Here is a 25,789-nt window from a genome sequence, read left to right on the forward strand (position 1 = left end):
TATCTCACTCAGAGAAAACTTAATGAGTTTAACAGTATGTTTTGCGGCGAGCCATTGCTCACCTTCAAAACGGAGCCAGCAGAGCCAAAGCCATCCCACTCTGATTTCCCCTGGCAAGCACAAGCTGAGCGGCGCAGAGAGACGCTGCAGCAACTGGCTGGGTGAGTAAAGTCAGCAGTTTCGCTCTGAATTGCCACAGTTTAGCCATGTTTTTTCTGTGTCCTGCTTGATTCTGAGTTATCTCTTTGACAGGATTAAGCCGAATCCTCAAACTTTCCTTGTGACTGGAGCTGACTACTGGAAATACTATAAACGGTTTGGTTTGCAACCACACATTTTAATATTTTGATTTATATATTTAACTTGCACGTAGACATTTAAAAAAAAATGAAGACAGTATTTCTTGAGGTCAGACCCACCAATTCCACTGCTAATGGATGCATATTTTGATCCATCACAATAACATATATAAGGAAAAACAATTGTGGTGGTTTTCTTTCTTGATAGATGGGGCTTAGATTTGAGTCCAGTGAAAAATGAAGTTTATATAATTACCTCAGCATGCCAGTTTAAGCATCAGTCTTTACATCAATCATCTCTATCCGATTCCTACAAAACTCTAAAAGCAAAAAAAAGTGCATCACAGTTCTTGCTTTTGGCTGATGTGGTTATAGGTCTTAGTTTTAATTTAGTCAATGTTTAGTTGCTAATCTGCCAATCATAGATTAAGGCCGTTCAAAGAAAGATGGCTGATTTCAGTTTCTGACAGTGACTGCTTCTGTAAACACTGATATGACGTATAATCATATTTGTTTTCTCTCATTTAGGCCTTTGATTCCATTTGAACAAAAGTTCCCAACAGATGTTGTCTTTGAATTTGCAGAGTAAGTTGCCCAAGTTGCTCGAGTTAGATTTTTTTTTTTTGTTCCATCTGTGTCAGTGGCTTGTTTTTGTTTTAGCAGTAAGCATGCGCTCTTTTTTATTGAAAAATCACTGCAGGGAAGATTTTACAATCACTGCTAAGGAGCAACTGCCCGCTAATCGCTCTCTGGGGGTTCAGACGGACTTCAGAGAAAGCGAAACCCAGACTGACCCATTCAGTCCTGAGTATGTGGTGCAGCGTGGGATGACGCCCACAGAGCTCCTGCAACTGGCAACATTGACTTGGGGTATTAGATCAACTAACACCCTCCTAACGCCGCAGGTTTTCATTCTCAGAGCCGCACAATCAGCTTACCTCTGCCTCGTAGGTCATGGCTTGCCAGCAGGCCTTGCTGAGGTGGAAATGATAGAGCGAGCGCGTGAAAAGCGAATTTGGGAGACCATGCTGCCTCCTCGCCAGGACCTGAGCCAGATCGACAAGAGGAGGCGCATGATGGAGGAAATGGAAGCCAAGGAGTGGGCTTTCAGGGAAAGCGAGATCGAGAAGTGAGTTGCTGTTTTCTTAAAATGTGTTTTCGTTTTTTTTCACCTGGCAATATGAACAGTAACCAGAAGATCCAACGTGAGGCGTTATTTTGTTTTTCTTTTTTTAATTAAAAAAATCTGTATTTCAAAAAATATATATTAAAACCTACAAACTGATGTGTCCCTGAAAGATAGATGGAAATGTTTCATAGGCAGTTTCTGCTAAACAGTGATGTCAGAAAGAGTGTACGCCCTCTTACCAGTTTGTGCAGTTATGTAGTCCTGACATCTCCTCTACAAAAACGCAACAAACTTCTCATCTGTTGTTATCCGTAGTACAAACATGAAGCCAAAATGGGAAAAACTACACTCCACGATTTAATAGCATTTTAGAATCACCAAATGGCTTTAAGTGGTTTCTAATTATAAATAATCTTTATCATTGTGAAATAATGAATTCCAGAAATGTTTAGACCATATGCCCCTTTCCAGATAGTCAGAGTTACTTCTCGGAACATATTGCTGATGTCTTTCTGTCTTGGCTATGTGTTAGCACACAGGTGTGTTTACACACACCTGTGTGTTAGCACAGGTGTGTGTTAACACACAGGTGTGCTAACCTGTGTGTTCCTCACGATCTAAGGCTCAAACCTGCCTTCAGAGAGGTGGCCACGCAGAGAATGATCAGTTCATGAAATGCGGTCAATTAGCACCACCTGGCTGCTACTTCCACTCAAATATGAGAGTAGAAAATGTGTACTTCATTATTATTATTATTATTATTATTATTATTATTATGTACGTATGTTATACCATCTTGCCATTATTTTCTTGAGTCTGCATTTCAGAACTAGATCTGTTTAGGTTCTCATGCAGAAAAGTCTGAGTTTGAAAGAGGATGTACTTTCTTTTTCTATGAAAAGTTTAGTTATTCGAAGTGACTTTCCCAACTCAGGGTTTCTTTCGGGCTTGTTTTTGATGCTCTCTAGTTTTCAGAAAGAAAAAAAAGCTCCCTAATCTCTTTGTATTTCACGTAAAACCAAACCCAGAGTTATTTCTTTGCTGAGCAGAGTGCAGGAGACGCGCCTTGCTGTGCTGGAGGAGCTGCTGAGGCAGAGAGATGAAGCTCAAAAGGATGTTGCATATGACCGACTAACCCAATTGTACGCTAAGCACCTGAAGGACAGGGAGCTCGAGCTCAAGAAAAACCACCACAAATACATGAGATGTAAGACATCCCATAGTGTTGATGAGATCTACGCATTAATGAAGGCTTTTCCTCATTCTTCACACTCACTCTTATGTCTGCAGCTCTTAGAAAACTGGAAAAAAAGAGGAAGAATGTGGAGGGAAAACTGCAGCGACAGGACATCGTTGCTGATTTTCAGACTCACAATGACAAGTTCCCTTATGGCAACATGAAAATGTTCAACAGTGACTACATAAACACATATGAAGGTCTGATTAAGAATCTTAGCAAATTGCTACTGCAGACCCACAGAGCTGGTATATTGTTACAGTCTCTGCATTTGATCATACACAGGCTTACAAGAGCTAGAGACAGGACTAAAGGCGTCACTGAAACAAGTGACGATACAATGGAGAGACATTAAGAGCAGAAAGAAGTCTCCCGCACAAATAGCAGTGGAGCTACTGGAGGATTACAAGGTAAAAGTAAAGCTTAGTGAGCGCATCATCTAGCATCTGCTTCCATACTCATTACAAATTGTGGTTAAACAGGCCGTCAGGGACGAGGAGAGCCGGGAGATTACAGTGAAGGACCACCGTTTTCCGTTTCGAAAAGAGAAGCCACTTCCTACTCCTCCTCCCACTCCAGCAGTGGAAGTCCCCTCAGAGGTCAGTTAATCAGTTTGTAATCACTTTTTTTTTTTTACTTGTCAATTAAGAAATTGCAAAAGTCTTTCAAACATCTTCAACATTTGTTTGGTTGCAACCACAAACTTTAATGTTTGTCATTGGGGTTTTGTGTGAGAGAACAACAACAAGTGCTGGCAAACTGGGAGTGGAAGTAAAACAATTTGTGAATTTTTTAATTATTATTTTTAGACATTTTAATTCGAGTGTGCATATTGGTTCATGCCCTTTTATTCTGGTGCTCCTACATTAGTACGTCCAGTCTAACCAAGTGCTTTCAAAAGTCACCCAGTTGTTAAAAAAACAAAACCTTGACCAACCTATTTAATAGCTTCATTAAACCGTACAGGGTAAAAAAAGCAAACGTTTGGAAGAAGATGATCAGTTAGATGAGACAAAAATTTAGCTTTCTCACCTACGTACATGAGACACAAGTAAAACTGTATTAGAAATTGTACTTGTGAACTGACTCGTCATTCTTCATCAAGGAGGATGAGAACACAGAGATTGCCGTCATCTTTTTGCAGAAGCTACTCCGGGGAAGAAGCATCCAGTTTGAGGTCGGTATGAGCTGGCATCATGGCTCGTGATTTTTTCAAAGTTCCTCTAGAAACATTTGCATGTGTCTTAATATACAAAGCATGCAACGCATCCATCTTCTTCAATTTGTGACATCATCTAGATCTTCAAGGGCAAAGAAAACCAGCTGGAGCTCATCAGGGAACTTAGGAAAGTTCACGCTCTGCAGGCTAGGGAGCAGAACCTGCAGAAAGCAGAAAAAGACCGCATACTGGCGCTGAAGAAACTCAGAGATCAGCAGATGGAGCAGGTGAAGCTCATTGCAACCGGTCATAAGCGAGAACAAGCTCAACATTGATCCTGTCGCACCGGGTCTTTCTCCTCCCGTAGGCCGCGACGAGGGAAGCGCGTCAGGCCGCGGTGATCGGCGTGGACCTCGCCCAGGTGTTCTTCATCTTGTCCCAGGAGCTGATTCACCTGCAGGAGGAGCGTAGGATCCACGCTTTCATGCTCCTGGCAGAGAGAGAGCGCCGCCGAAGGGAGGCGGAGGAGAGCGGGAGGCGTCAGGTGGAGGAGCGCAGGCGACAAGAACGAGATGAGATCTTCAGAGAAGTGAGTACCGTCTTGTGTGACCTTATAAGAGAAGACACTATGCTGAGGTCTTGTTTAGTTGTTTGTTTCCATCTGAAATATGTAATAAAACAACATTGAATATCTCTACAGCTTTATATTCACCTAACACATGCAAACTTTGATGTGTCAGATTGTGCAGGTGCACCAGGAAAGTGTGGATATGTATTTAGAGGACATGATTTTGAGAAATGTGGATTATTTGGCCGAACAGCAAGCCAGAGATGAGATCCACAAGAAGGCACAGCAGCTCAATGAAATTGCTTACGCCATGGAGGAAAGGTAAACCATGACTTAAGTTCAAACTTTTTATTCAGAAATTTTAACCAAAAACTAATAAAACGTGTATATATTTTCTGTAGCATGGACAAATGTCAGCCAGAGGAGATTGTGTCAGAGCTGGTATACAGCTTCCTTATCCCCGAGATTGAGAAGATGAGAGTCAGGCGAAGAGGTTCGTGTTCACACATTTGGATGGTAGAAATAATTAAAAAAAGAAACTGATGTGAAAATGTCAGGTAACTTATTTTTTATTTTTTTTCTTGTTTGCTGAACATTCACGTTGTTCTTCAAGTTCAATTGAAGCAGCTGAGACACTTGGAGGCAGCTCGGAGGATCATTCATGGGTTTGAAGTCCCCACGGAGATCCATTCACCCGAAACTCCACAGGAGAGCGCCGCTGATGTAAGCACGTCCGGGCCGGCTGAGGAAGAGATGACGAGCCAAGAGAGCCAAGAGTAGCAGAGGAAACAAGCACAGCAGTCACAAAGAAAGGAGTAAAGGTTCAAATTTAACTTGTGGAGCTTTAATATCTGATGCTAAACTTATTTTCAAGGTTTGTCTGTCAGTCTAATAGAACTCATTCTAGATTTTTTTGGGAAAATGAGTCACGTAGAGAATCATTTGATCTAGAGTGATCAATATGGAGCACGAACTTAATACTTAGTTTAATGAAAACATTATTTTCAGCCCAAGTTTTGACGGAAACCTTGACTAAAACGTGATGGAAAATACAGGTTTGAAGTTTTTGTGTGTTTGTCCACCTTAGCAATTAGTAGCATGTTGGAAATTAATATTTGTTTGAGTCTGTACTACTGAGTGAAACTTGGATTTCATTTTTGTTGCTTGTATCTTTCAAATGTTCCCTCCTACAGAAATCTAGTAATCTTAGGAACAATTTCCCTTTTCTGGGTTTAAGCACCATGTGATTTGTACAAATCATATTTTAAGCCATTTTAAGTTCAGGTCCAAATAATGATTTATGTTAAACTTACTGTAACTACAGATTATTCTGACGATATATTCGATGCTGGAGAACCAAAACCACCACCACCAGATAAATGACATTGATTGAAGTGGCCACTTATGTAAAAAGACAATGCACCGGAAATCTTTTGTTTGCTGCAGATAAAGCTGTTGTGCGACTCATTGATGGGAGCTCTGTTGGCTTCTTTTTAAAAAGTAGTTGCCATGTGGTTATTGGGTAACGACAGATTTATGTAATGTAACTGAAATAGCGCTCAATGTCTGCGGTGCAATAAGTAAACAGAGAACTGAGGATTTCATCAGTTTCCCGGATATGGTTGATCAGGCCACCTTCCAGGTGTGTGTGAACATGTACAGACATTCTCCCCCAGGTTTTCAAAGCATCTCCTCTTTTCTGCCATCATCCACATCATCAGTATGTTCTGGACTTCATTACATCAGTCTGAGACTTCATAATGTAGCACTAATTAAACATTGGATTATTGTGGATTAAGTTATACTAGATTATTCTGGTCTTGGACTAAACCTGACCTTTGTGTAGTAATTGTGTGTCTACAATCTGGAGTTTGGGATTTTAGCCACTAGAGGGCAGAATGTTTTCAGTCTGAGCTCAAAGTGGAAGAGATTGGAGCGGGGAGAGAGAAACTTTTCAGATTCCGCCCTAAGAGGGAATAAAAAGTATGTTAAATATTAAAATAGACACTATGTATCAAACTATATTAACACTTTTTTGTTTGTTTATATATTTAAATATGTTTGCATGTTAAAAAGAAGCATTTTGCCTCATACAGAAATTCAGTGAAGTATTTGATGCAATTACATCTTTTTTTTACGGTTGTTGATGGAAATATACTGCATAAGTATATCGACAAAGAAATTATTTGCAAAAATTCTATATCTAAATGTAAAACTATTCAATAAATTAGAGTGTAACAGTTATTCATCTCTTTTATTTACTGGACAACCGATAAAACATAAGATGCTAAATGCAATTCAGAATTCAAATTAAACTATATTTTAGAATATAGCGAACATGGGCTATAAAGTCCCCAGATGTACCAATAAAACAAGTGTTAAATAGGTATTGATTACACTCTCCGTTTGATTAACTTTAATCTGGTTATCACGGAAAAGAATCCTTTTTTTCACAATGTGTAGATTTTTTTCATTCAGAAATATATCAAATCTAGGATTTCATATTATTTTGGATTGATAAATTCACCAATAATAAATTTCGAGTATAATAAAGATCGGATTGGGGCAAACGCTTTATTGGAGGGATCATCTTGGAAAAACTTTGTTATGAATTTTCATTCGAAACTGTTACATTAATGAACAAAACGATTACATTTTTACCTCTTTCATTTGGTCAAAATAGTAATTTCTTGTCAAACCGGAAACGTATCAGTCAGGAAAAGCCAGATCAGTCCTTTAAATACGGAGCATTTTTACTTCTTGTAAATTGTCACATAATTTACAAGAAATGATGTTGTGTCTTAAGTTCACGTTGACATTATAAGTTTAAAATAAAGCGTAAGTGGGGAAAGACACTATGAGCGTGTACGTGGCATTATAGTCAACACAGCGACTTACTTATACGTCAACACAGCTCCTCTGCCTACAAGTGAACGCAGAGTGGGTACCAAGGTAACAGCTGTAATCGGCGTGGGCGGAGTTAGACCTGTAACTCCGCCCTCCTGAGAAACACTTGTAGGAACCAGCCCCGAACAAAATCTGCAAGGCGAGCAACAGGTCCGACCAGCCGGGATAAACAAGCAGTGGCTCTCACCTGTGGTGCGCCCAGGGAAAAAGTCCTGAAATCCTGCGTGGGTCAGCCGCGGCGAGGCGAGGGTGTCAAGACCGCAACGGGCTGGACATCTGGAAATTCAGGTGAGAAACATGATTGACCCCGACTGTCTGTTTGATTAAAGATCGACCTTTAACCAGGTGAGGGAAATCAGGGTTCACCTCGACATGAACGTCACACACATACACACACACACACGCACATTGTATCGTTATTAAAGTCGAGGTGTTGAACAAATATGAAGCGTTTTGAAGCAACAGTGTGCTTCTGAATCAGTACTTTTACCCAAAACTGAAGCGTCCATGTCTAAACATAGCAGCGCTCGATTGGGTTGGTTATTAACGAATCACAGCATGACAGGGAAATGTGTAAAGTGGGACTGGACTGCAAGACGCGGGTCCAGAGTTGGCGGCTGTATGGTTTCTTTGGTGCGGAGGTATTAAAAAAAATAACAAAGGGGTGGAGAAGAGAAGAGATCTTTATCTTATGCAGGCTTTTGAAACGACTCACAGCATTGTCGTTTCAGTGGGATTATAGACTGGAAACTGTGAAGCAGTTTCACGTGGTGAGAGTGCTCACACTGAGAGCACTGCGTTGGTGAACAAAAGATTCAGAATAAAAGACAATCATCTTAAGTGCTGCACTTCGAGCTATTACTCATGCATTTTTCTATTTAAAGCCAGTCGCAGGTAGTTTTGCTTATCAGATCGGATGTTAATTTTAATTGGCAACAGTGATTATTTCAGTTCAAAACAATAAGACAAAACGTAACAGAAATATGACGAATGAAAACCAAAATAGCTGATTGCAAGACATCTTCTACAGCAATTAACTTTACAAATATCTTATTTCGGGAAATTAAATCCAAACTCAATAAAATTAGAGAGTACAAAACAAACAACAACGTCTCTTTCTCTAAATTAAACTATTTGGCCACACATTACTTTTATTCTGGGTATCTTTAATAACTGTATAATAGTATTTCTTACATGTTGTACATTTTTGCTTGCTCTAAAGCAGTGGTTCCCAAACTTTTTCTTCTGCGCACCCCCAGTGGTTTCCAAACATTTTCTGCCCCCCCCCCCCATGGATTACAAATGGCTGTCTGGTTGAAACGACGCGTGTGACGGGGGCATCGACTTTTTTCGGCGCAAAATGAATGTACGTAGCTGAAAATAGACACCAACATCAGTAGCCTACAAGGTACTTGTTAAGCTTAAGGTTCTGTATTGATATTAGCTAGTCATCTTTTAGCTAACATTACCTGCATCCAACAGCTTTACTCAACTCAGTCGGTTAGTTTGGAGGGAAAAACTGTGAAAAGTTCTTTGCGTTTTGCTGGTTTGCTGCCATGATTCTTACACACCTGTAGCTCTGCACAGCAGCAGCAGGTCTCCTTCACAGGTGGAAACCCAGCGCGAGCGTCGTAGCGCTCATGTTGCGTTTAAAGGCGGCTCGGAAAAACAGGTTACAACATGTTAACAACGGCTTAAACAGTTTTAACTGCTGATAAAAGTGACAGAGGACACATTTATGGGAAGTGTGGAAGCCTCTTCTGTATCAAATTGACATAGGAATAACAGAGAGTTGGCCATTCTAAGGTAAAAACCCAGCGCATACAGTGTTCATGTTTTGTTTTGTTTTCATCCAGACGGCTTCCCGCGCCCCCCCTGCAATGACACGGCGCCCCCCCTAGGGGGCGCGCCCCACAGTTTGGGAACCTCTGCTCTAAAGACTCTTATTTTTGTTTGTATGGATGTTCATGTTCCAACTTAATTTTTCCCCCCCTAATTTGCTACTGGTACATCTAAATTTCCACACCATGGGAAAACTGGACTTCTTATTTGTTTTTCTTGGACGAAAATCTCCCGTAAACCGTTGGACTACAATTTTGTTATCAGAAACTCTTAGAGTAAATAAAATGTAACTATTTCTTAATTTACTAAAAGCCTCCAGGCACACGTCACATTTTGTTCAAATCTACACAGATGGATAAAGCCTACATCGCCTGGAAGTGGAGAGGACTTTACTCTCTTTGAGAGACATAAGAAGTTTTTTTTTTATATTATTGCTCGTGGTCTTTGTGTTTTATGTCAACATATAAAATGTAAATATACCTATTAAAAAAACAAGAATAAAAGATAGATTTTTCTTTTCAGCCGAGAATGAGCAGAGAGGCTGCTGATATCCAATTTGTCTATGAAGCTCTCAACAAGCCACATGAGGAGAGCGAGGAGGAAGAGGATGAGGTGACAGAAGACGAGGAGCCCAAAGCCTGCGGCGTGTGTGGCGATCTGGCGAAGGGTTACCACTTCAACGCTCTGACATGTGAAGGCTGTAAAGGCTTCTTTAGGTAAATTGTAGCTCACATCTTCCTGTTGTGACATTATCTGTGGAAATGATTCTAATGACACATTTTCCTCCTCATAGTCCAGCTTCTGGTAATGAAATGCTGCACTTAGACACACTTTTAACATTGCAATACGATGATTCTCGGTGCAGCAGCTGCCACTGTTGCCTTGCAGCAAGAAGGCTTTGGGTTCTAGTCCTGATCAGTGGGCTTCCATATTGAATTAACATGTTTCCTCATCCACGGGTTATTTTGAGGTGTTCCAGCTTCACCCCTCCATCCAAACACATGCATCTGAGGGTTAGGTGCCTTCAAGTGTGTGCGTGTGTGCATGATTCTCATTGAACCTGTTGAGCTATTGATGGTGTACCCCTTCTTTTGAGAAAACAATCTTGCCCTAATTAAAGGCTTAAAAGGTTTTCCTCTGTACAACTCCTACCATTCTTGAGTTGCGATGCAAATCCTGCACAGAATCATCCACAATCGGCCCCTGCATTGCATTTTTGGCTCCTTCAGGTTGAAGCTCAAAAGCGCCAGAGTTCAGAAATCAGACAAAGTCAGCCGTGGAGTCGGGTCTTTAAGGGCATTGTTCAGAAACAGGTGGGCCATCCACATGACTGCTGACCCCTCTTAATGCATCCTAGCTACAACTCATGCATTTTTGTATAGGCTGCTGTGATTGTTTTTCCTTTGGTGGACGGACCTTCCAAGTCCATCCAGGGACGGTTGTTTTTCTTTTAGATTTTCCTCGATTGATGCCTCTTGTGCCACAGAAAGACGCTGCTCCTTAGCAGAAATTTGTTGCTTTTGTTTCGCCTTTGTGGAATGAACTACTTTAAGGTACATCAGTGTGCTTCTCCATGTGTAGTTGCAGGAACTTCAAAAGATAGGGAGACTGAAAGCTGTTGCTGCTGCCAGCTTTCAAAATGCCCCTGAAGAAGTTTTATTTGTTAGTAGGAATTATAAATTTTCAAAGCAATCATCAAAACTCTGGCACTTTAAAAGTCTATTTTAGTGAGTAAAACAAAATGAAGCATGTTTTTTTTATTTATTGTTTTATCTCTGTAGATGTGTGGCAGCCACCTGGCTCAGGGATGCCTCACAGTGGGGCGTGTTATTAACGTAATACCGTCTTTTACTTTTCTATATGACTTTTGAGATGACCAGTGTAACTATGATGGAACAGTCCAGTTTGTGGAAGTAATTTAGACTTATTTTCTCACTCGGACTCAAAGATTATTGTTCATGATGCTCTCTCATTATGTTGGAAGGCTGTTTCTAATTTGTAATTTTCTTAAAAATCAATTTAGACGTGCTATAAAGAGGTCGACGCAGCTCCGATGTCCGTTCCTGAATAAATGCATCATCACCAAAAACAACCGCCGCTCATGTCAGGCCTGCCGCTTCAGAAAATGCCAGGCCATCGGGATGCGGAAAGACAGTGAGTAACATCCGGTTATAATATTTCCATTGGTTGGTTAACACTTTCTTTTAAACATTTTCTTTGTTTTTAAGTAAGAATACACTCATGGTAAAAAGGATGTCAAAACTCTCTCTTGCACATCTTGGCCTTTAGATATCAAGACATTATATCTTGAACACGATTTTGTCTTCATAAGGATGTCAAATTATTTAAATCTAACATTAAGCATACAAAACCACAACAGATTCTTACAGTCGTGGTTTAATAAATCAAAAACTGAAAGGGCAATGCTGTGAGGAAAGTATAAGTACACAAGTTGTTCTCTCTCTCGCATCATTTTAGAGGAACTTTGTGCCACCCTCCTTCACCACATCATGCCCAACTGCTACTTTCAATCTGGTTGAAGTCTGGACTTTGACTAGGCCAGTGCAGGACCTCTGTTTGTTTCGTTTTCAGCCATTTTCTTTGAGATTTGCAGCTGTTTGTTCTCTTTGTTTGTTCAGGTCCAGCTGTAACTTGAACAGGAATTACAGTCGTTACAGTCGACTCAAAAACTCTGGTGTGAGGAAGAGAATATTGGCTGCAAAATGAGTCCAAATTATCATGTCTTCACCACTAGGATTGGTCATTTCTTTGAGGTCTCTTTGCCAACACTGTGTTTGATCGCTGTGCCTGATGGCAAAAAGAAAATTCACCTTGACTCATATGACCTCTGTCCTTCCAAACAAAACAAACTATTCAGATTTTTTTTCTATCCCATTATTGCCTTTAAATGTTTTGGATTTATTTTTTGCAATTTATGTGGACCCGACATTAATTATCTCTCTCACTATTGATTATTGGACTTCCGATTGTCTGGAAGTGACTCTACAACCCTTTCTAGGTTCATAGACCATAGTAATAATTCCATTTTATGCTCATTGCTGATGGTTTTCCTTCTTGGTGTGAGGCGAACACACATCTTCAGACCTGGAAAAAAAACTCCTGCTTTTGCACCAGTAGTCAAATGCTTTAATTAGTCCAACACAGGCGGATTTATAGAAACAAATTAACGAAAGTAAAAGACTTCAGTAGTAAATACATTCCTTTTCTTTGAAGGTCATGTTTTCATCCATCTTGACTTGCGTTTGACATTTCACTGGGATTTGTAAATCAAAGTACAGGTTGAACACTTCTGACATTGTTTCTTCGCTTCGTGTGCGGATGTGCAGTGGTCATGTCGGAGGAAGCGGTCTTGGAGCGAAGGATCAGAATAAAGAAGAAAAAGATGTGCGACACGTCCGCAGAGCTGTCGACCCAACAGGAACAGGTGGTTGAGGAGCTGCTCTCTGGCCTCCGCAGCACATTTGATTCGTCGTTTTCACGCTTCACCGGCTTTAGGGTGCGTGACTTGGCACGTGCGCTTAATAATGGGCATTGTTCTCGCTGTTGTTTGAGTTATTATTATTATTTTTTATTTTTTTACCAGCCCATGGACAGAGATGTGTTGACGGGGAACCAGCCGTCCAGACTGCGGACCAGCAGCCTGATGAAGAGCTGGTGTACGGCTGAAGAACATGGAGATGATCCTTCAGCGTCCCCTTACCCCTGCTCCCTTTCCGCCGCCTCCTCCTAATCTCTCTCTTCCTCTTCCGCCCACTCTTTCCTTCCCGGTTGCTCTGAAAAAGAAGAGGACAACGTCGGAGACGAAAGCAGCAGCGTTTACACTAACCTCCCGCATCTGGCTGACCTCACGACCTACATGATCCAGGACATCATCAGCTTTTCCAAAAGCCTTCAGGACTTCCGGTAAGCACATCCATGTTCAGGTAGAGATAAACGAGCTTCCCAGAACGGTTTTCCAACACCTTGAGTCTGAAATTATCAAGAAACTTTGATGTATTGAAAAATAGTTTGAAAATATCTTATTTGATAGCTGCAGCACACGACAAATAACCGCTGTGTATTTCCCTGCTAAGTATGAGATTTCTGCTGATTCGCCGACTTTCCATGTAGTTCTGTGATGTTTAATGCTCTACACTTGTTTCAGTAGTTGTGGATTTTAGTACTGCTAGTTATCCTTAAAGCCTAAAAGAAGTTGCTTGTTTTTCCGCTTTTGCTCATAAGAAAGCCTCAGTGGTGTTTCCCCTTGTTGAAACATATAAAGGCAGATTTTAGCCAAAAGTAAACAGAAATGATCCCCTTATTGTTGAAGATGAATGTTTACCTTTTTATCGTCTGAAGCACATGTGACCTCACTGATCATTCTGGCTGTCTGAGAGCTCAAAAGTCATGATCATCCTTCCATGGTTTCGGTTTCTGTTTACACGCAGGCATTTCATACGACTGCCTAAACTTTCTCTGCAACATTCTTCTCTATAGATTGAACAGAGAGCCGAGAGCTTCGGTTGCAGGATTTCCACCTGATTCTGAATTGCATTTACGTCTAGACTTTAATTAGGACGTTCTAACGCATGAATCCAACCATTAAATTGTGCATCCGACTGGGTATTTGGGATTGTTGTCCTGCTGGGTCCACCTTCAGTCCAAGAAGTCTGACAAGAAGTTTGATTTAGCTCCATTTTTCTCCACCATCAACTTTGACCTATTTGCTTGACTCAGCTGCAGCAATGCCCCCCCCCCCCCTCCCGCACCCCCACGCTGCCACCATGATGTTCCCACCACAAAGTTTCATGTGAAAGATGGTATATTAAGGTCAATGTGCTAGTTTTCTGCCACCTTCATGGGCTTATCTTCATACTACAAAGTTTCCATGTAGGTCAAAAATATGTATTTGGTTCTTATCAGAGAACCTTCTTGCATACGTTTGCGGTGTCCCTCAAGGTTTTGAGGCAAACTCTAAATGAGACTTATTGTTCTTTCTACCACTGAACAGTCGTGTCCCGGTAGCTTCACTCTGATTTTCAGATGATTGATTGAACAGAGAAAGTGGAAATGGTTGGAACTTTCTTTAAAAAAAAAAAGATTAACATTTGAAAAGATTTAAAGTCTTCTTCATAAAAGTCCAATAAATTATAGTGAGACGTCTGATTGCAATGGAACAAAATCTAGAAGAAAAAAATAATCCAAGCGTGCAAATATGTGTGCAAGACGAGACTTTAATTTTGACCCAAAGTTTCTGTTCCCGCTACGTCTCATAGAGCGTTTGTGAGAACTGAGGTGTGTGTTTCATCTCTCCTGCAGGTCACTAAGCATTGAGGACCAGATATCTCTGCTGAAGGGAGCCACGTTTGAAATAATGCAGATTCGCTTCAACATGGTGTTCAACACTACGACAAGCAACTGGGAATGCGGCTGCATTACGTACTGCATACACGACGCGTTGCGAGGTGGGGTGAAGCGCTGTTTTAATGTGCTGTAGTTGTTTCCAAACACCTCGGTTGCGAATATTTCCTGAATTTCTTCCTCTTATTTGGCAGTATGCGACGTCTGCTGTTAAGATGGGTAGTCAGGCTGGCTTCCAGATGATGCCGTCTACCTGCTGCAGCAAACGTGACTAGAATGAGTAATAATTTAAGCAAAGTAGCAAAGCATACAAAGAGTTTGATGCTAACTGGAAAAAAAGTAGCTCCCCAAAACAAAACATTTTAGGAATCCACACTGTTCAAGTAACCAAACCAGTTCAAGACATGTCAAAAGCTTCTGATTTTACAGAGGCGGCAGGCATGACACAACATTTTACTTAATTACTCTTTGTGTCGAGTGAATGAGTCACCCAGAATATTTTTTTTTTTTTTTGATCAGATAAGAGTACAACTGGGGGAAATCTGTGTGGTGGTTGTGCTAGTTTTTTTCTTGCCTTTCAGCACTTTGGCATTGCACACAAAACCTGCAAAATGCTTGTGTGCTCATTAGTATCCTGCACGGTCTGCGTGGTGACAGACATGTGTGCACATGCTCTGTCTGCTACTTGGTCTCTAGATTGTGGAATATCCCGACACCTGGAGAGGGAAGCTTTGGTAGAATGCAGTCAAACTGGACCGGTCGCTTTAAGTTTCGTGCCAAATGGAGGTCATACTCACATCTGTTTTGCACGCAAACGGTCTTACAGCAGATGGTTGATCGATATTCTCTGCTTTCTGGAGTCAAGAAAGAATTAGGGGGGCCGGGAGGGAGGGATCCTTTTCAGTTTGGACCCTGTATAAATAAGCAGGTTTAGACAACAACTGGATGACTGAACAGGTCGAACCGGCCTGAGCAGCTATTCTGCGGGTTTTTGAAGGAACAAGAACACCTGAATTTAAAGATTCAGGTTGATTAATTTAGGCCAGTGGTCTCAAACTCCGGTCATTGAAGGCCAGGAGTCGCGCAACTTTTAAATGCGTCCCTTGTTCTACACGCTTGAATTAAATGGTGAAACTGCTTCACTAACATGCAGTTAAGCACGACACAGAGCTCTGCTAATGAACTGATAATGCAGCCAGGTGTGCAGACGCAGAGAGAATCCTCAGTGTTGCATTTACTGGGAATTTGTTGATTTGTACTAATATGTTATACGAGTTACTGTCCAAGACTCTTGTTTTGCAAAACTGAAAATCTAAAATTAAATTAAAAAAATACGTTGCAGAAATGTACATTAATTTTAAGGCATTTTATAGGTGCTGATATGTGAATTTACCAAGTTGCATTGGTGCATTGGTTTCTGCTGCATATTGAAGACAAATGGTAAAACACACTTTTTTTTTTCTTTTTTCCATTAGACGTTACCTTCACTGCTTGTGGTTATGTCTAATCACTGTGACATTTTTGGGATGAGCTTTAAGTAACTATCAACTATCAAGAAAATATCTCTTTAATGTGCCCATCGCTCTGTTTGAATAACAGGAAATGATAAAACCGACGCCACAAAGTACTTCTTTCACTTAAATAAAAGCACTTGTATGCACGTTGAAACTTTCCAATTTGTCTTCCTTTGGTAACTTCTGCTGAATAAATTCAGATATTTTAGAAACGTTAAAACTGCAAGATAAATCATTTTAAAATCTCTTCTGATGAACCTCAGCGAAATGTTCACATCTTGAGTTTTTCTAGATTTTGTCATACTAAAACCAGATCTCTTTGGCTGGATGTAATGGTTCAAATGTGGAGGCGTCCAACATGTTTTACTTCTTTTCCTGGTTCAACTCACCTGAATCAAACGACAATCTCTGCTAAACATTATGGCATGTTTGGGAGGTATTTTGATTTTAAATCGGCTGTGCAACACAGTCTAAAAAAACAGAAGAAAACAATATCTTTAAAAAAAAAAGCTTTCCTACAGAGGTTTAAAGTAAAAAAAAAAAAAAATTTTTAAAATGCTTGAATTACTTTCAATGGAATGTCTATTGTTTATTGTTCCTAAAGGTTTTTTAAAACCACGTCATTTTATACATCCTTTACAAGGCAATTATTATTTTGTTTTTGCTCGATTATATTTCCATGTTTTCATGCAGTTCAGGTTGAATGTGTGCCACCTCGTCGCATCTCGTTGCCGTTCGTTGACCTGTTTTTTTCCTCACGTTCTCCCAGGGGGTTTCCAGCCGCTCCTGCTTGAGCCCCTCTTCAAATTTCACCACAATCTGCGCAAACTGGACCTGCAGGAGGAGGAGTACGCCCTCATCCAGGCCATATCGCTGTTTTCGCCAGGTAGCGGCAGAACCTCTGCTCCAATCAATCATTAATGAGCCCTGTAAATATTTAAACCTTACAAACTGCCTACGCTTGCAGCCGCACAGATGAACGTGAAAATATTTGCATATATTTAGATTTTTCCATTAAAATTCAATCCACCAGATCGTCCCGGAGTGCAGCATCACGCCGCCATCGATAGAGTTCAAGAAAACCTGGCGGAAACTCTGAAAGCCTGGATCGACTGCAAGAAAAAAGGCCCAAAGAAACAGTGAGTGAAAACCCACGGTTAAACATTTTATCTGTCGAACCTCTTCACATATTTGCAAACCTTTCCAGCCTGCAGTATCCCAAAATGATCGCCTGCCTCACGGAGATGAGAACGATGACGGAGGAGTACAGCAAGCAGATTCTGCAGATCCAGGACGTGCAGCCCGACACCATCTCTCCGCTCATCATGGAGGTGGTCAGTAAAAACCCCTGCAACAACGTCTGAGGCCCGACACTGGCCACTTCCAGCATTCGGCTCTTATTTAGCCTTTTGGGGGGGGGGAAACTGAACGTGCCCTTTGATTCGCTGCTATGTGAGGCACACAGGAAACGTGATGAAGCCATCTGCTTTTTGCACAATTTCAAAGCATTCGCTGGGCAGAAGCGAGCTTTACAGACTCACCGATCTGCTGGTTTCAGGTGCTTTTGTTGTGGCATTTTTGAGACGAAACGAGTTTTGATGTTTACGATGATTTTCACTGCACTCAGAATGGAGACTGCTCAGGACGCAAATGGAAACCGTCTTCTGGAAACATTTATACCGTCTCGCTTGTTACCTCAGGTTGTGTTCCGTTTTGTGTTTGTTGTGCTCTGTAAGACAGAAGTTTAACACTTATTGTAAATAGAACTGAACAGTAAAGTTGCTTTTTGAAATCTGTTATTATGTAGCCTGATTAAGATGTGTTAATTTATATTACGGTTCATAAACCCCTCAAAAGTCAGGCTGTCTGGTGATATCGAATCAATCTGAAGAATCTTTTTCACATGAAAAAAACAAAACAAAAAACACAAGTAGCTTTCTGTGCTTTTTTTATTTTTCAGGACATTGATTTGTTTAAGCCACAATTAAGATGTCATTTAAAGGTTAATGAATGAATCAAAGAGAAGTAATAATCAGGGCATAAATGAAACTAATTATTAATCAGATTAATTAGATTTGTTGACTAATTAAATTGGGCAAAGAAAGCCACAAGCAAAAATGCCACACTGCTTCTACTCTACGCGTTGATGAAAAGGACAGACGTTGGATAGAGAGCTTTCAAAATATTATCTAAACTGATTAAAGAGTTAAAGTTCATCATGGGTTTATCTGACTTTGAGTTCTAATGTCCGACTTTCACGTAAGAGGGAAAATTAAAAGGAAGACCAAATTCCAAGTCTTTGAACTACCAGGATCTGTGACCTTTCATGACATGACCTCCAGTAAAGGAAAGAACCAGATCTTCTGCTGTGACTTAAAGTTGCGCCGTTACAGATGCAGGTTGGATCTCGTGTTGTTTTCACACCTCTTTAAACTCCGAAACTGCAAGACGTTTGATTCTGGATGTCATGGTACTTTGAACTGAGTGGGATTCAAAATCAAAATGCTCTTACAGGAAGTGGTGGCTCAACGATTCCTAAACGGAAGAAAGAATGGACACTTGTTCAGCTTTACACGATAGACAAACATAAACTAGATTAAGACACAAACTCAAACATTTAATGTAACCAAATCTCACAGACTGATCAGGCTTTATGTGCTCCAGGGTTCAGACTGTCTGAACACAGCCCAGCTCAGGAGCACACTTCTGGGTACGGAGGGATCAGGAGGTGCTGGTCAGCCAATCACAGGCAGAATTTGGCTTACAAAGGCAGCACATTCTCCTTTAAAATACAGAACAAAACATCCAGGCACAGATTGAGTCTCAGCAACATCAACAAACTGTCATTTCAGACATTGTCTCATGAATTAGGCTTTGTGCTCTTAACAAAAAATATCTGCAACAATAAATACATTAAGCTTGATTATAAATTTTGATTGAACTAGAATTGTTTTTGAATGATTAATTTCTAATCTTGTGAGGTTTTAAATAACTTCTCGTTCATAAGGTTTATTCAGTTCTGAAACTCGGCTTGGAAGAATCGGGCTTATAAACGGTAATCAGAAACAGCCACACTTACAGGACAATAGAGCTCACTGACGTGATCATTAACGAGGTCATGGAGGTCACATTAGTCTGTGACATCAGTGGTCATCTCTATTGCCCTATCACTGTTGTTGTTTCTAAGCTCGACACTTCCAATCCAGGTTTCTGAATCCTTTTGGCTGAAAGATGAAACAAGAAGTCCAGCTGTCTTTACCTAAAGCTCAGAAGATTAACATGTCCCAGGTGACTGAGGATTTAAGCTGTCTTAGTAAAATCTAAATCAGAAAATAAGCTATTTAAAACTCACAAAATCTTTGGGTCTTTTACATTCACCAAGCTCCACTTTTTAACTAAAGCAGTTGGTCCCCTAAAATGGAAAACTCTTCTTTTAATTCACTCAGTTATCCCACATCAATTAACACTTAATTCAGTAAAGCACCCATGCAGAAAACAAAATCTAACTGCATGTTCTAAATGAGGGGGAAATGTGGCGCCACCTGGTGGCTAACTGGGGATGAAGAACCACAGCCGAATTCTACGAACCCCACCTGAAAGCGCCGGTGTCTATTTTAATAGTTTATACAAAGCAAAATTGACTTTTTTTTTTTAACCTTTATATAGTGTTGTGTTATTCCCTCATCAAAAACATAGAAAGTGTTGCTTTCATGCAACCTTTGCAGAAGTTGTCATGTAAGAAATGTTTCATGCAAGAAACATCTCAGTGCCAAGGAAGGTAAACGCAGCTCCTGCTTTGCAAACCTAAGCCAATAGTTTGTCAAGTTGCATTCGTTTCGGCATTTCAGCTGCCCAAGCCACATTTTCTTTCAGATATTTTGTCTCCTACTAAAAAATATGCTAATTTGTCTGCAAAATTTAATTGAATAGGCAGGAGTCTGCTGTAAGAATATTGATTTATGCTGAGAAATATGGAATTAAATATTAATATTGCAATTTTCATGTCCAAATTATTTTAATACAGCTTTATTTAACCCTCCAGCGGACGTAGTTTAAAGCTTCCATCAGACCATCAGTTCCTAAAGCCACGAAAAAACTTGTAAAAGCACACGTGGAGTCAATGTGACCCCGCCAAAGTAAAAAAAAAAACTCATGGGATCCAAATGACCTCCATCTCTTTTTTCCTTAACCAGTGGGCAGGTTCAGGTATTAAAGTACTAAGAGGACAGTTCAGAAAAAATACTTTTTAAATTCAGGGATATTCAACACAACCAAAACGGTTTGATTAAAAGCAAAATGGCACAAAATGTCACAGGGATTTCTTCAGAGTTGAGGAACATTTATACAAAACCACTTATTTTCTCCATGTATTGATTGAGTTTTCCTGTGCCTTGGCGTAAAGCTGCGGAATTTGTTCATGCCTTCTCCTGGCTGATGCCTTTGCAAACCTACTTCAAATTGACTTAAGCTTACTTACCAGTTAATTATACTTAAGATATCTGAGGACAATTTAAATCAATGACTGAGTCCATTAACTCTATCAAAAGGTTCTTGAATTAAGCATCAGATTTTTTTTGTTGTTTCAGTTGATTTGTTCATGTCATGTCAGGCTTTAAAGGTTCCAGTTTGAAGCTTTCCGATCAGGTCGACTGTAGGTGGCAGCAAACCTTGAATTAGGAATATAACTTCTTTAGACTCAGAGAGATTACATTTATTTTTGTACTTAAATTATTGTCCTCTTCTGTTTCACATTAGTAGATATTTTTTTTCCACACAAATACAGCAACGGTTGTAGCCATACTTTCTGGAAGGGTTCTCACGCAGCTGCCTTAAATGAGCCCTTTTATTGTAAAATAATCCAGATTGTCCTGTTCATTTTACTGGTTGTGCCAGAAATACACAGCTAGCACTAAAAGGAAAACCAGGCAGACAAATTCCTTGATCATTTCCAGGCTATCCTACTCTTTATTTGTTGCAAATTACAGTACCAGGGAACTATTCCTCGGAGCACGCAGAGGGAATATTTACAGAGGCGCAACATTTAGCATACCTTCACAGAAACGAAAGGAAAAAAAAAAAAATCAAAACAAAAAAAATTTTCAGTCACAAACAGAGGCATTCAAGTAGTAGTACTGTTATACAGGATGTATTTGTTGTATTTTTTTCTTTTACTGTGTTTCTGTCTCTTTAACCCCAGTTAGCATATGACCAGTATAAATGCTAGTATGACTTATACTAGTAGATATACTTGTTTTTTTTTTCTTTGTTTTTGGTAACCGTTTTGTTTTTATTGAACTGGGTGTTAAGGGTTGGGGTACAGTGGTCAAACCTTCTGGTGGAGGGAAGCAACACGTTCATGAATGCAAAATTACAGCAAGCAGGAGACGTGGGAGATAGGCTACATGACTCGACCCCCCCTTAGGTGCTACCGAGTCCTACCCCAACCCTCCCTGTCTACGTTTCAAGATATGCAGCCCAGAGACGACAGAAACATCCAGACAGAGGGGAGGAGAAAAAGAACAGAGAGTTATTGCCTCTGAGGATGGCTCATCACAACTACGTCAACGTTCGGCTTTGGTAACAGAACCAACACTGTGAGCGATACTGAATCTCTACTGTAGTCTATATTTACAGTAAGCGAGGCCTCCTGCTGCCTCATCGGTCCACGTGCGTGCCCGTGATAAAACATCTATCAAAATAAACACCTGTCTATATTGTATCTTCAGCTGTGGGGTGGAGGTGATGTGGAGGGGGGATCCTTACAATTAATGTCTGTATAATCCAAAAAGTGTGCGATGAAGGACGGGGGCGAGGAGGAGGTGGAGGCTCATGTGGCGGGACGCAGTTCGACAGCACCGAGGGGGGAGTCACGACATCGAGGGACGGGGGTGATGGAGGAGACAAGGCGAAGGTGTATGAAAGCAAAGGCACTCCAAACTATAGTTACACTATACATGACTAGTTCTTGTTACAATAATACAGCTGTCATCTACTGTACTGTACAGGTAAAATTGAACATATGGCTGGATAAAGCTGATCGTCGTCATCTAACAATATCCATAAACAATATCAGTTCAGCCCTGATTCTTTTTTTTTTTTTCTTCTTTTCTTTCCCAACTCTTTGTTTTCGCTCATAAACAGTACATGGGTCAGCATATATACATACCTTAAACACAACATGGGAAGGAAAAAAAGAATAATCCTAACATAAAAAACAAGATACAAGACGTACAAGTCAGAATTTTGGTGAGGAGCATTTATACTGTATATACAATTTTTTTTTTTTTTTTTTTTTTTTTTTTTTTTTTTTTTTATGTAGTGAGTGTTCTTGGTAAATAAACACATCTGGACTGTACCGAGCAGCTCTCTATGCACTACGCTGCGAGGACAAAGGGTGGTTAACACTTTAAGGAGCGCGCTCGCTGGAAAACAAACAAAACAAAACAAACAAACAAAAAAAAACAAACAAAAAAAAAACCTGTGATCATCTGGAAGAGAGAGGCGGATGCTGACAGGAGAACCGGTTCGTCGAGACGCTGCACCGTCGCACCGTTACGGAGTCCAAGGCAAAAAGGAATAAAGCAGGTGCTCTAAATCCACCTACAGCCTTTAATACACGCAACACAGGAGAGGAGCGAAGCTGCTGCTGGACTCCAACGCTTCCAGCAAGAACAGGAGCAACAAACAAAACATCAACTCATCCAGATCCGTCTTTAGGCAGCGGCAAATATTGCCGCTACGCTGCCAGATATGAGCTCACCATAAATGATTTCTGAACCATTGTAGTTATTATACATTTATCTATATATACTTTTTATACAGAAAGAAAAGTATTATATAAACTGTGTGTATGCTCGTTTTGTACTGTATGTATATATTATACAAGCACACAGGAAGCAGATACACATCACATCCGTCGTCGCACACCTCCCCCTCCCCTCCACCAAAACGCTGCCCAGGAGTAGAGAAAAAAAAAAAAATTAAAATAAAAAGATGAGTAAAACAGGCTGCTAGAATTAAAAACCCCAGGCGAAAGAAATAAACCACCCGATCTGCAGAGCTTCTTCCGGCGGACGTCATCATGCATCAACGTGTGCGAGAGGATGAGTGTGTGTCTGAGTGTGTGTAATACGCGTGCATGAGCCTCATGCCTTGTCTGCGGAGGTGAAAGGTCGTGGCAGGCCCCCCCTCTCCGGTTGGTCCTTCTGTACTTGGGTCATGCACTACAGGAGGAACCAGAGGAGGAGGGGGTGGATGCAGAGATGTGGTACGATAACGAGGGAGGGGCAGTCAGGAGGCGACGAGGGGCAGCAAAGGACTTTTTTTTCTTTTTTTTTTTTTTTTTTTACAGATTGTCCTCTTACAAATGTTAGGAGGTTACCATCGAGTATACATGTTTAGTATACTTTTAGTCGGCAACGCTTCTGCCCCTATGATTCCCTGTCGAAGGGAGCACAAGGGGGGTGGAGGACAGTTCAGACAGCTGGGGGTCAGAGGTGGAGGTCAGGGTGGCTGGGTTCGTGTGGTCGTGTCGCCGCTGAGCCCCGGGCCGCTGCAGCATCGCCGTGCCGCCGCCAGGAGCAGAGCTGATCGCAGCTCACCCCCTGGCCAGGGGGGGCGCAATGGAGAGGGGGTTGTGGGCCGGGGGCTGAGACCAGGGCGTGGGGGGCGAGTGGGGTCTGCAGGCTCAAGAGGTGGAGTTGGAGGCTGAGGCGGAGGCGGTGGTGATGTTGGGACCTCGCTCCGTGCTGCTGCCATCTGTGGGCAGGAAGAAGGTCGGTGAATGTTAGCTGAGAGAAACTGAGTAAAAGAAAGAAGAAGAAAAACTGTAGAAATGTGAGTTCTGTTTTTTCTATGTTTAAATGCTTCTTAGAAATAAAACGTATTGTTTTGAAACACCTGTCAAAGCTCAACATGCAGCTCTGCTGCCGACTACTGCTTGGTGTCTCCTTATACTGATCACACACTACTGTGGGACGCTGTCCCATTCTTTATCTGTTATTTTTTTGCAACTTGGTCAGAATGGTTGTGTTGAACTGCACAGGTAGATCCTGTCCCACAGCATGATACTTCCTCCACCACAAGCTTCTGGGAGTTGGCAGAGAGGATTTGCCAATTTTCCTCACTAATGTGAGGAAAATGAATAGATTGAAATAGAAAAGCTTTCCAACATTACCAAGAAGGATCATTACAACTACAAAGTAGCTGACAAACACTAACCAAATGCTTTAATTGACTTTTTAATTAAACATTTTCTACTTATAATTAATCTATCAAAGTGTAGCCTCTGCTCATTATAGCCTCATTTAGCCATAGTATAATAACGTTAAAACAGTAAATAAGGCAGAGACTGACCAGTATGATTATAGCACGTGAAAATTATAACTGATAATCATTAGTTCTGGAGTCATCAATTGTCAACCACAGTCTGACATCTACCTAACCTTACAGGTGCATTTTAATGAATCATTTAAATTTTTATTTCAGTAATTCACTAGAGAATTAGCTTGTAAGTTGCTAATGGTGAGGAAAGTCTGCTGAAAGAAGTGCGGCTCTGACCTGTGGTGGCAGACGCGTTGGTTGGTGTCGAGGCGACAGCCTGGTTGCGGGCGTGGGCAGGGATGAGTATGGAGGCCAGAGAGGGATTACTAGACAGCTCTGAAAGATAATGAACAGAAGTTATCAGGTCATGCTGCTGCACAGCTTCACTAAACCCTGGAGAGACACTCAGATCTGTCAAAAATGAACATTTCCATGAGCAGTGCGCACGGAAGCACGGGATTAACCGGAGGAGAAGCTGAACGCGGAAGAATCAGGAAATAGGAAAACTTCCAGAGAGAGGGGAGGCGGGGAGCGTCTGGAGCGTACCCTGGGTGGTGAAGTTGAAGAGCGAAGGCTTCTCTCTGCCGTTGGGCAGCTTGATGTTGGGGTCACGCAGCTCATCAAAGAAGGAGTGAGCGCAGGCCTCCAGAGGGGTGAGGCGCGCCGTGGGCGTGTACTCCAGCAGGCGAGAGCAGAGGGCGATGGCCTCCGGAGGGGTGCGAGGCCGGAAGACCTGGACAGCGGTCAGAGACAGCATCAACGTGTTAAGACTGGTCGTTATCGCCGTGCAGGCAGACGTCTGGACAGCTAAGGTACAACCAGGGGAAACAATTTAAACGTTTCTGTGATCTGGCACGTTGAGGGCAGCGAATTAAATGCAGCTGCAGAGAACGACCCCAACATGGGTCCCACACGTCCGTGGAGGAATTTATATTATTCTACAATCAATTTCTCAGCGATGAACCTGGAAACATCAGAAACTGGAATTAAGAAAGGAAAGAAGGAAGGAAGGAGACAAGGAAGGAAAGAAAGAAAAGGAAGGAAGTGAGGATTGAAAGACAAGGAAAGAAAGGAAGAAGGGAAGGAAAGCAAGGATAGCAGGAACTAAAGACAGAAGGACATAAGGAAAGAAAGGGCAGGCAGAATATATATATATATATATATATATATATATATATATATATATATATATATATATATATATATATATATATATATATATATATATATATATATATATATATATATATATATATATATATTCTTTTCCTTTATTATCCAGGCTTGGGAAAACACTATAAACGCATTCATTCTATGTTTTTCCAGACTGCGTAGGATCCCTGCAGAACAGAAAGGCCAGCGGCTGCCTGTTGATTGGAGGCTAAATTTATAAAGTAAGAGCTTTGTGTGAGGAATGGAGATAATGTCCACCCACTCCTTACAGCCTCATA

General features: G+C 41.1%; 3 protein-coding genes across 7 annotated transcripts in view; 2 read left to right on the plus strand and 1 right to left on the minus strand.

Moving 5' to 3' along the window:
- On the plus strand, window positions 1-6,636 carry cfap91 (cilia and flagella associated protein 91; the record flags this gene model as incomplete). Its single annotated transcript, XM_088008280.1, has 14 exons — window positions 1-161; window positions 253-315; window positions 828-884; window positions 1,000-1,428; window positions 2,478-2,635; window positions 2,719-2,865; window positions 2,951-3,075; window positions 3,148-3,264; window positions 3,771-3,842; window positions 3,965-4,111; window positions 4,192-4,413; window positions 4,565-4,713; window positions 4,794-4,885; window positions 5,006-6,636. Coding segments are annotated over 14 exons (2,106 nt in total), but the record flags the coding sequence as incomplete, so codon positions are not given.
- A 753-nt stretch (window positions 6,637-7,389) lies between these two features.
- nr1i2 (nuclear receptor subfamily 1, group I, member 2) lies at window positions 7,390-17,876 on the plus strand. Of its 4 annotated transcripts, none has more exons than XM_015003228.2 (9): window positions 7,402-7,587; window positions 9,664-9,857; window positions 11,165-11,295; window positions 12,489-12,658; window positions 12,746-13,065; window positions 14,461-14,606; window positions 16,786-16,902; window positions 17,050-17,155; window positions 17,224-17,876. In XM_015003228.2, exons 5-9 carry the CDS (start codon window positions 13,019-13,021, stop codon window positions 17,378-17,380), a joined length of 573 nt encoding a protein of 190 aa, XP_014858714.2. In that variant the 5' UTR covers window positions 7,402-7,587; window positions 9,664-9,857; window positions 11,165-11,295; window positions 12,489-12,658; window positions 12,746-13,018; the 3' UTR covers window positions 17,381-17,876. The 4 variants fall into 4 exon arrangements, with proteins under 4 accessions (XP_087872375.1, XP_087872370.1, XP_014858714.2 ...); XM_088016241.1 differs by having other exon boundaries at window positions 9,710-9,857; XM_088016249.1 differs by lacking the exons at window positions 14,461-14,606; window positions 16,786-16,902; window positions 17,050-17,155; window positions 17,224-17,876 and having other exon boundaries at window positions 7,390-7,587; window positions 12,489-12,586; window positions 12,746-13,025.
- Window positions 17,877-20,950: 3,074 nt separating this feature from the next.
- The window catches only part of gsk3ba (glycogen synthase kinase 3 beta, genome duplicate a), a 39,884-nt gene continuing 35,045 nt past the window's right edge, over window positions 20,951-25,789 (minus strand). For both annotated transcript variants that reach the window (XM_015003230.2, XM_015003231.2), the window contains exons 9-11: window positions 24,885-25,071; window positions 24,576-24,674; window positions 20,951-23,774 (exon numbers count right to left, since the gene is read on the minus strand). In XM_015003230.2, the coding sequence (XP_014858716.2) occupies window positions 23,704-23,774; window positions 24,576-24,674; window positions 24,885-25,071 (357 nt within the window). In that variant the 3' untranslated portion in view covers window positions 20,951-23,703. The remainder of the gene's footprint in view (window positions 23,775-24,575; window positions 24,675-24,884; window positions 25,072-25,789) is intronic.

The sequence above is a fragment of the Poecilia mexicana genome, unplaced genomic scaffold, assembly GCF_051168715.1.
Source record: "Poecilia mexicana isolate PSO_F unplaced genomic scaffold, ASM5116871v1 scaffold_2, whole genome shotgun sequence".
Classification (NCBI taxonomy): domain Eukaryota; kingdom Metazoa; phylum Chordata; class Actinopteri; order Cyprinodontiformes; family Poeciliidae; genus Poecilia; species Poecilia mexicana.

Coding starts and splice junctions, on each gene's coding strand:
- nr1i2 (XM_088016244.1), top strand. CDS start 9,670: ATGAGCAGAGAGGCTGCTGATATCCAATTTGTCTATGAAGCTCTCAAC. Junction 9,858..11,164: donor GGCTGTAAAGGCTTCTTTAG/GTAAATTGTAGC, acceptor AAATCAATTTAG/ACGTGCTATAAAGAGGTCGA. Junction 11,296..12,488: donor CATCGGGATGCGGAAAGACA/GTGAGTAACATC, acceptor GCGGATGTGCAG/TGGTCATGTCGGAGGAAGCG.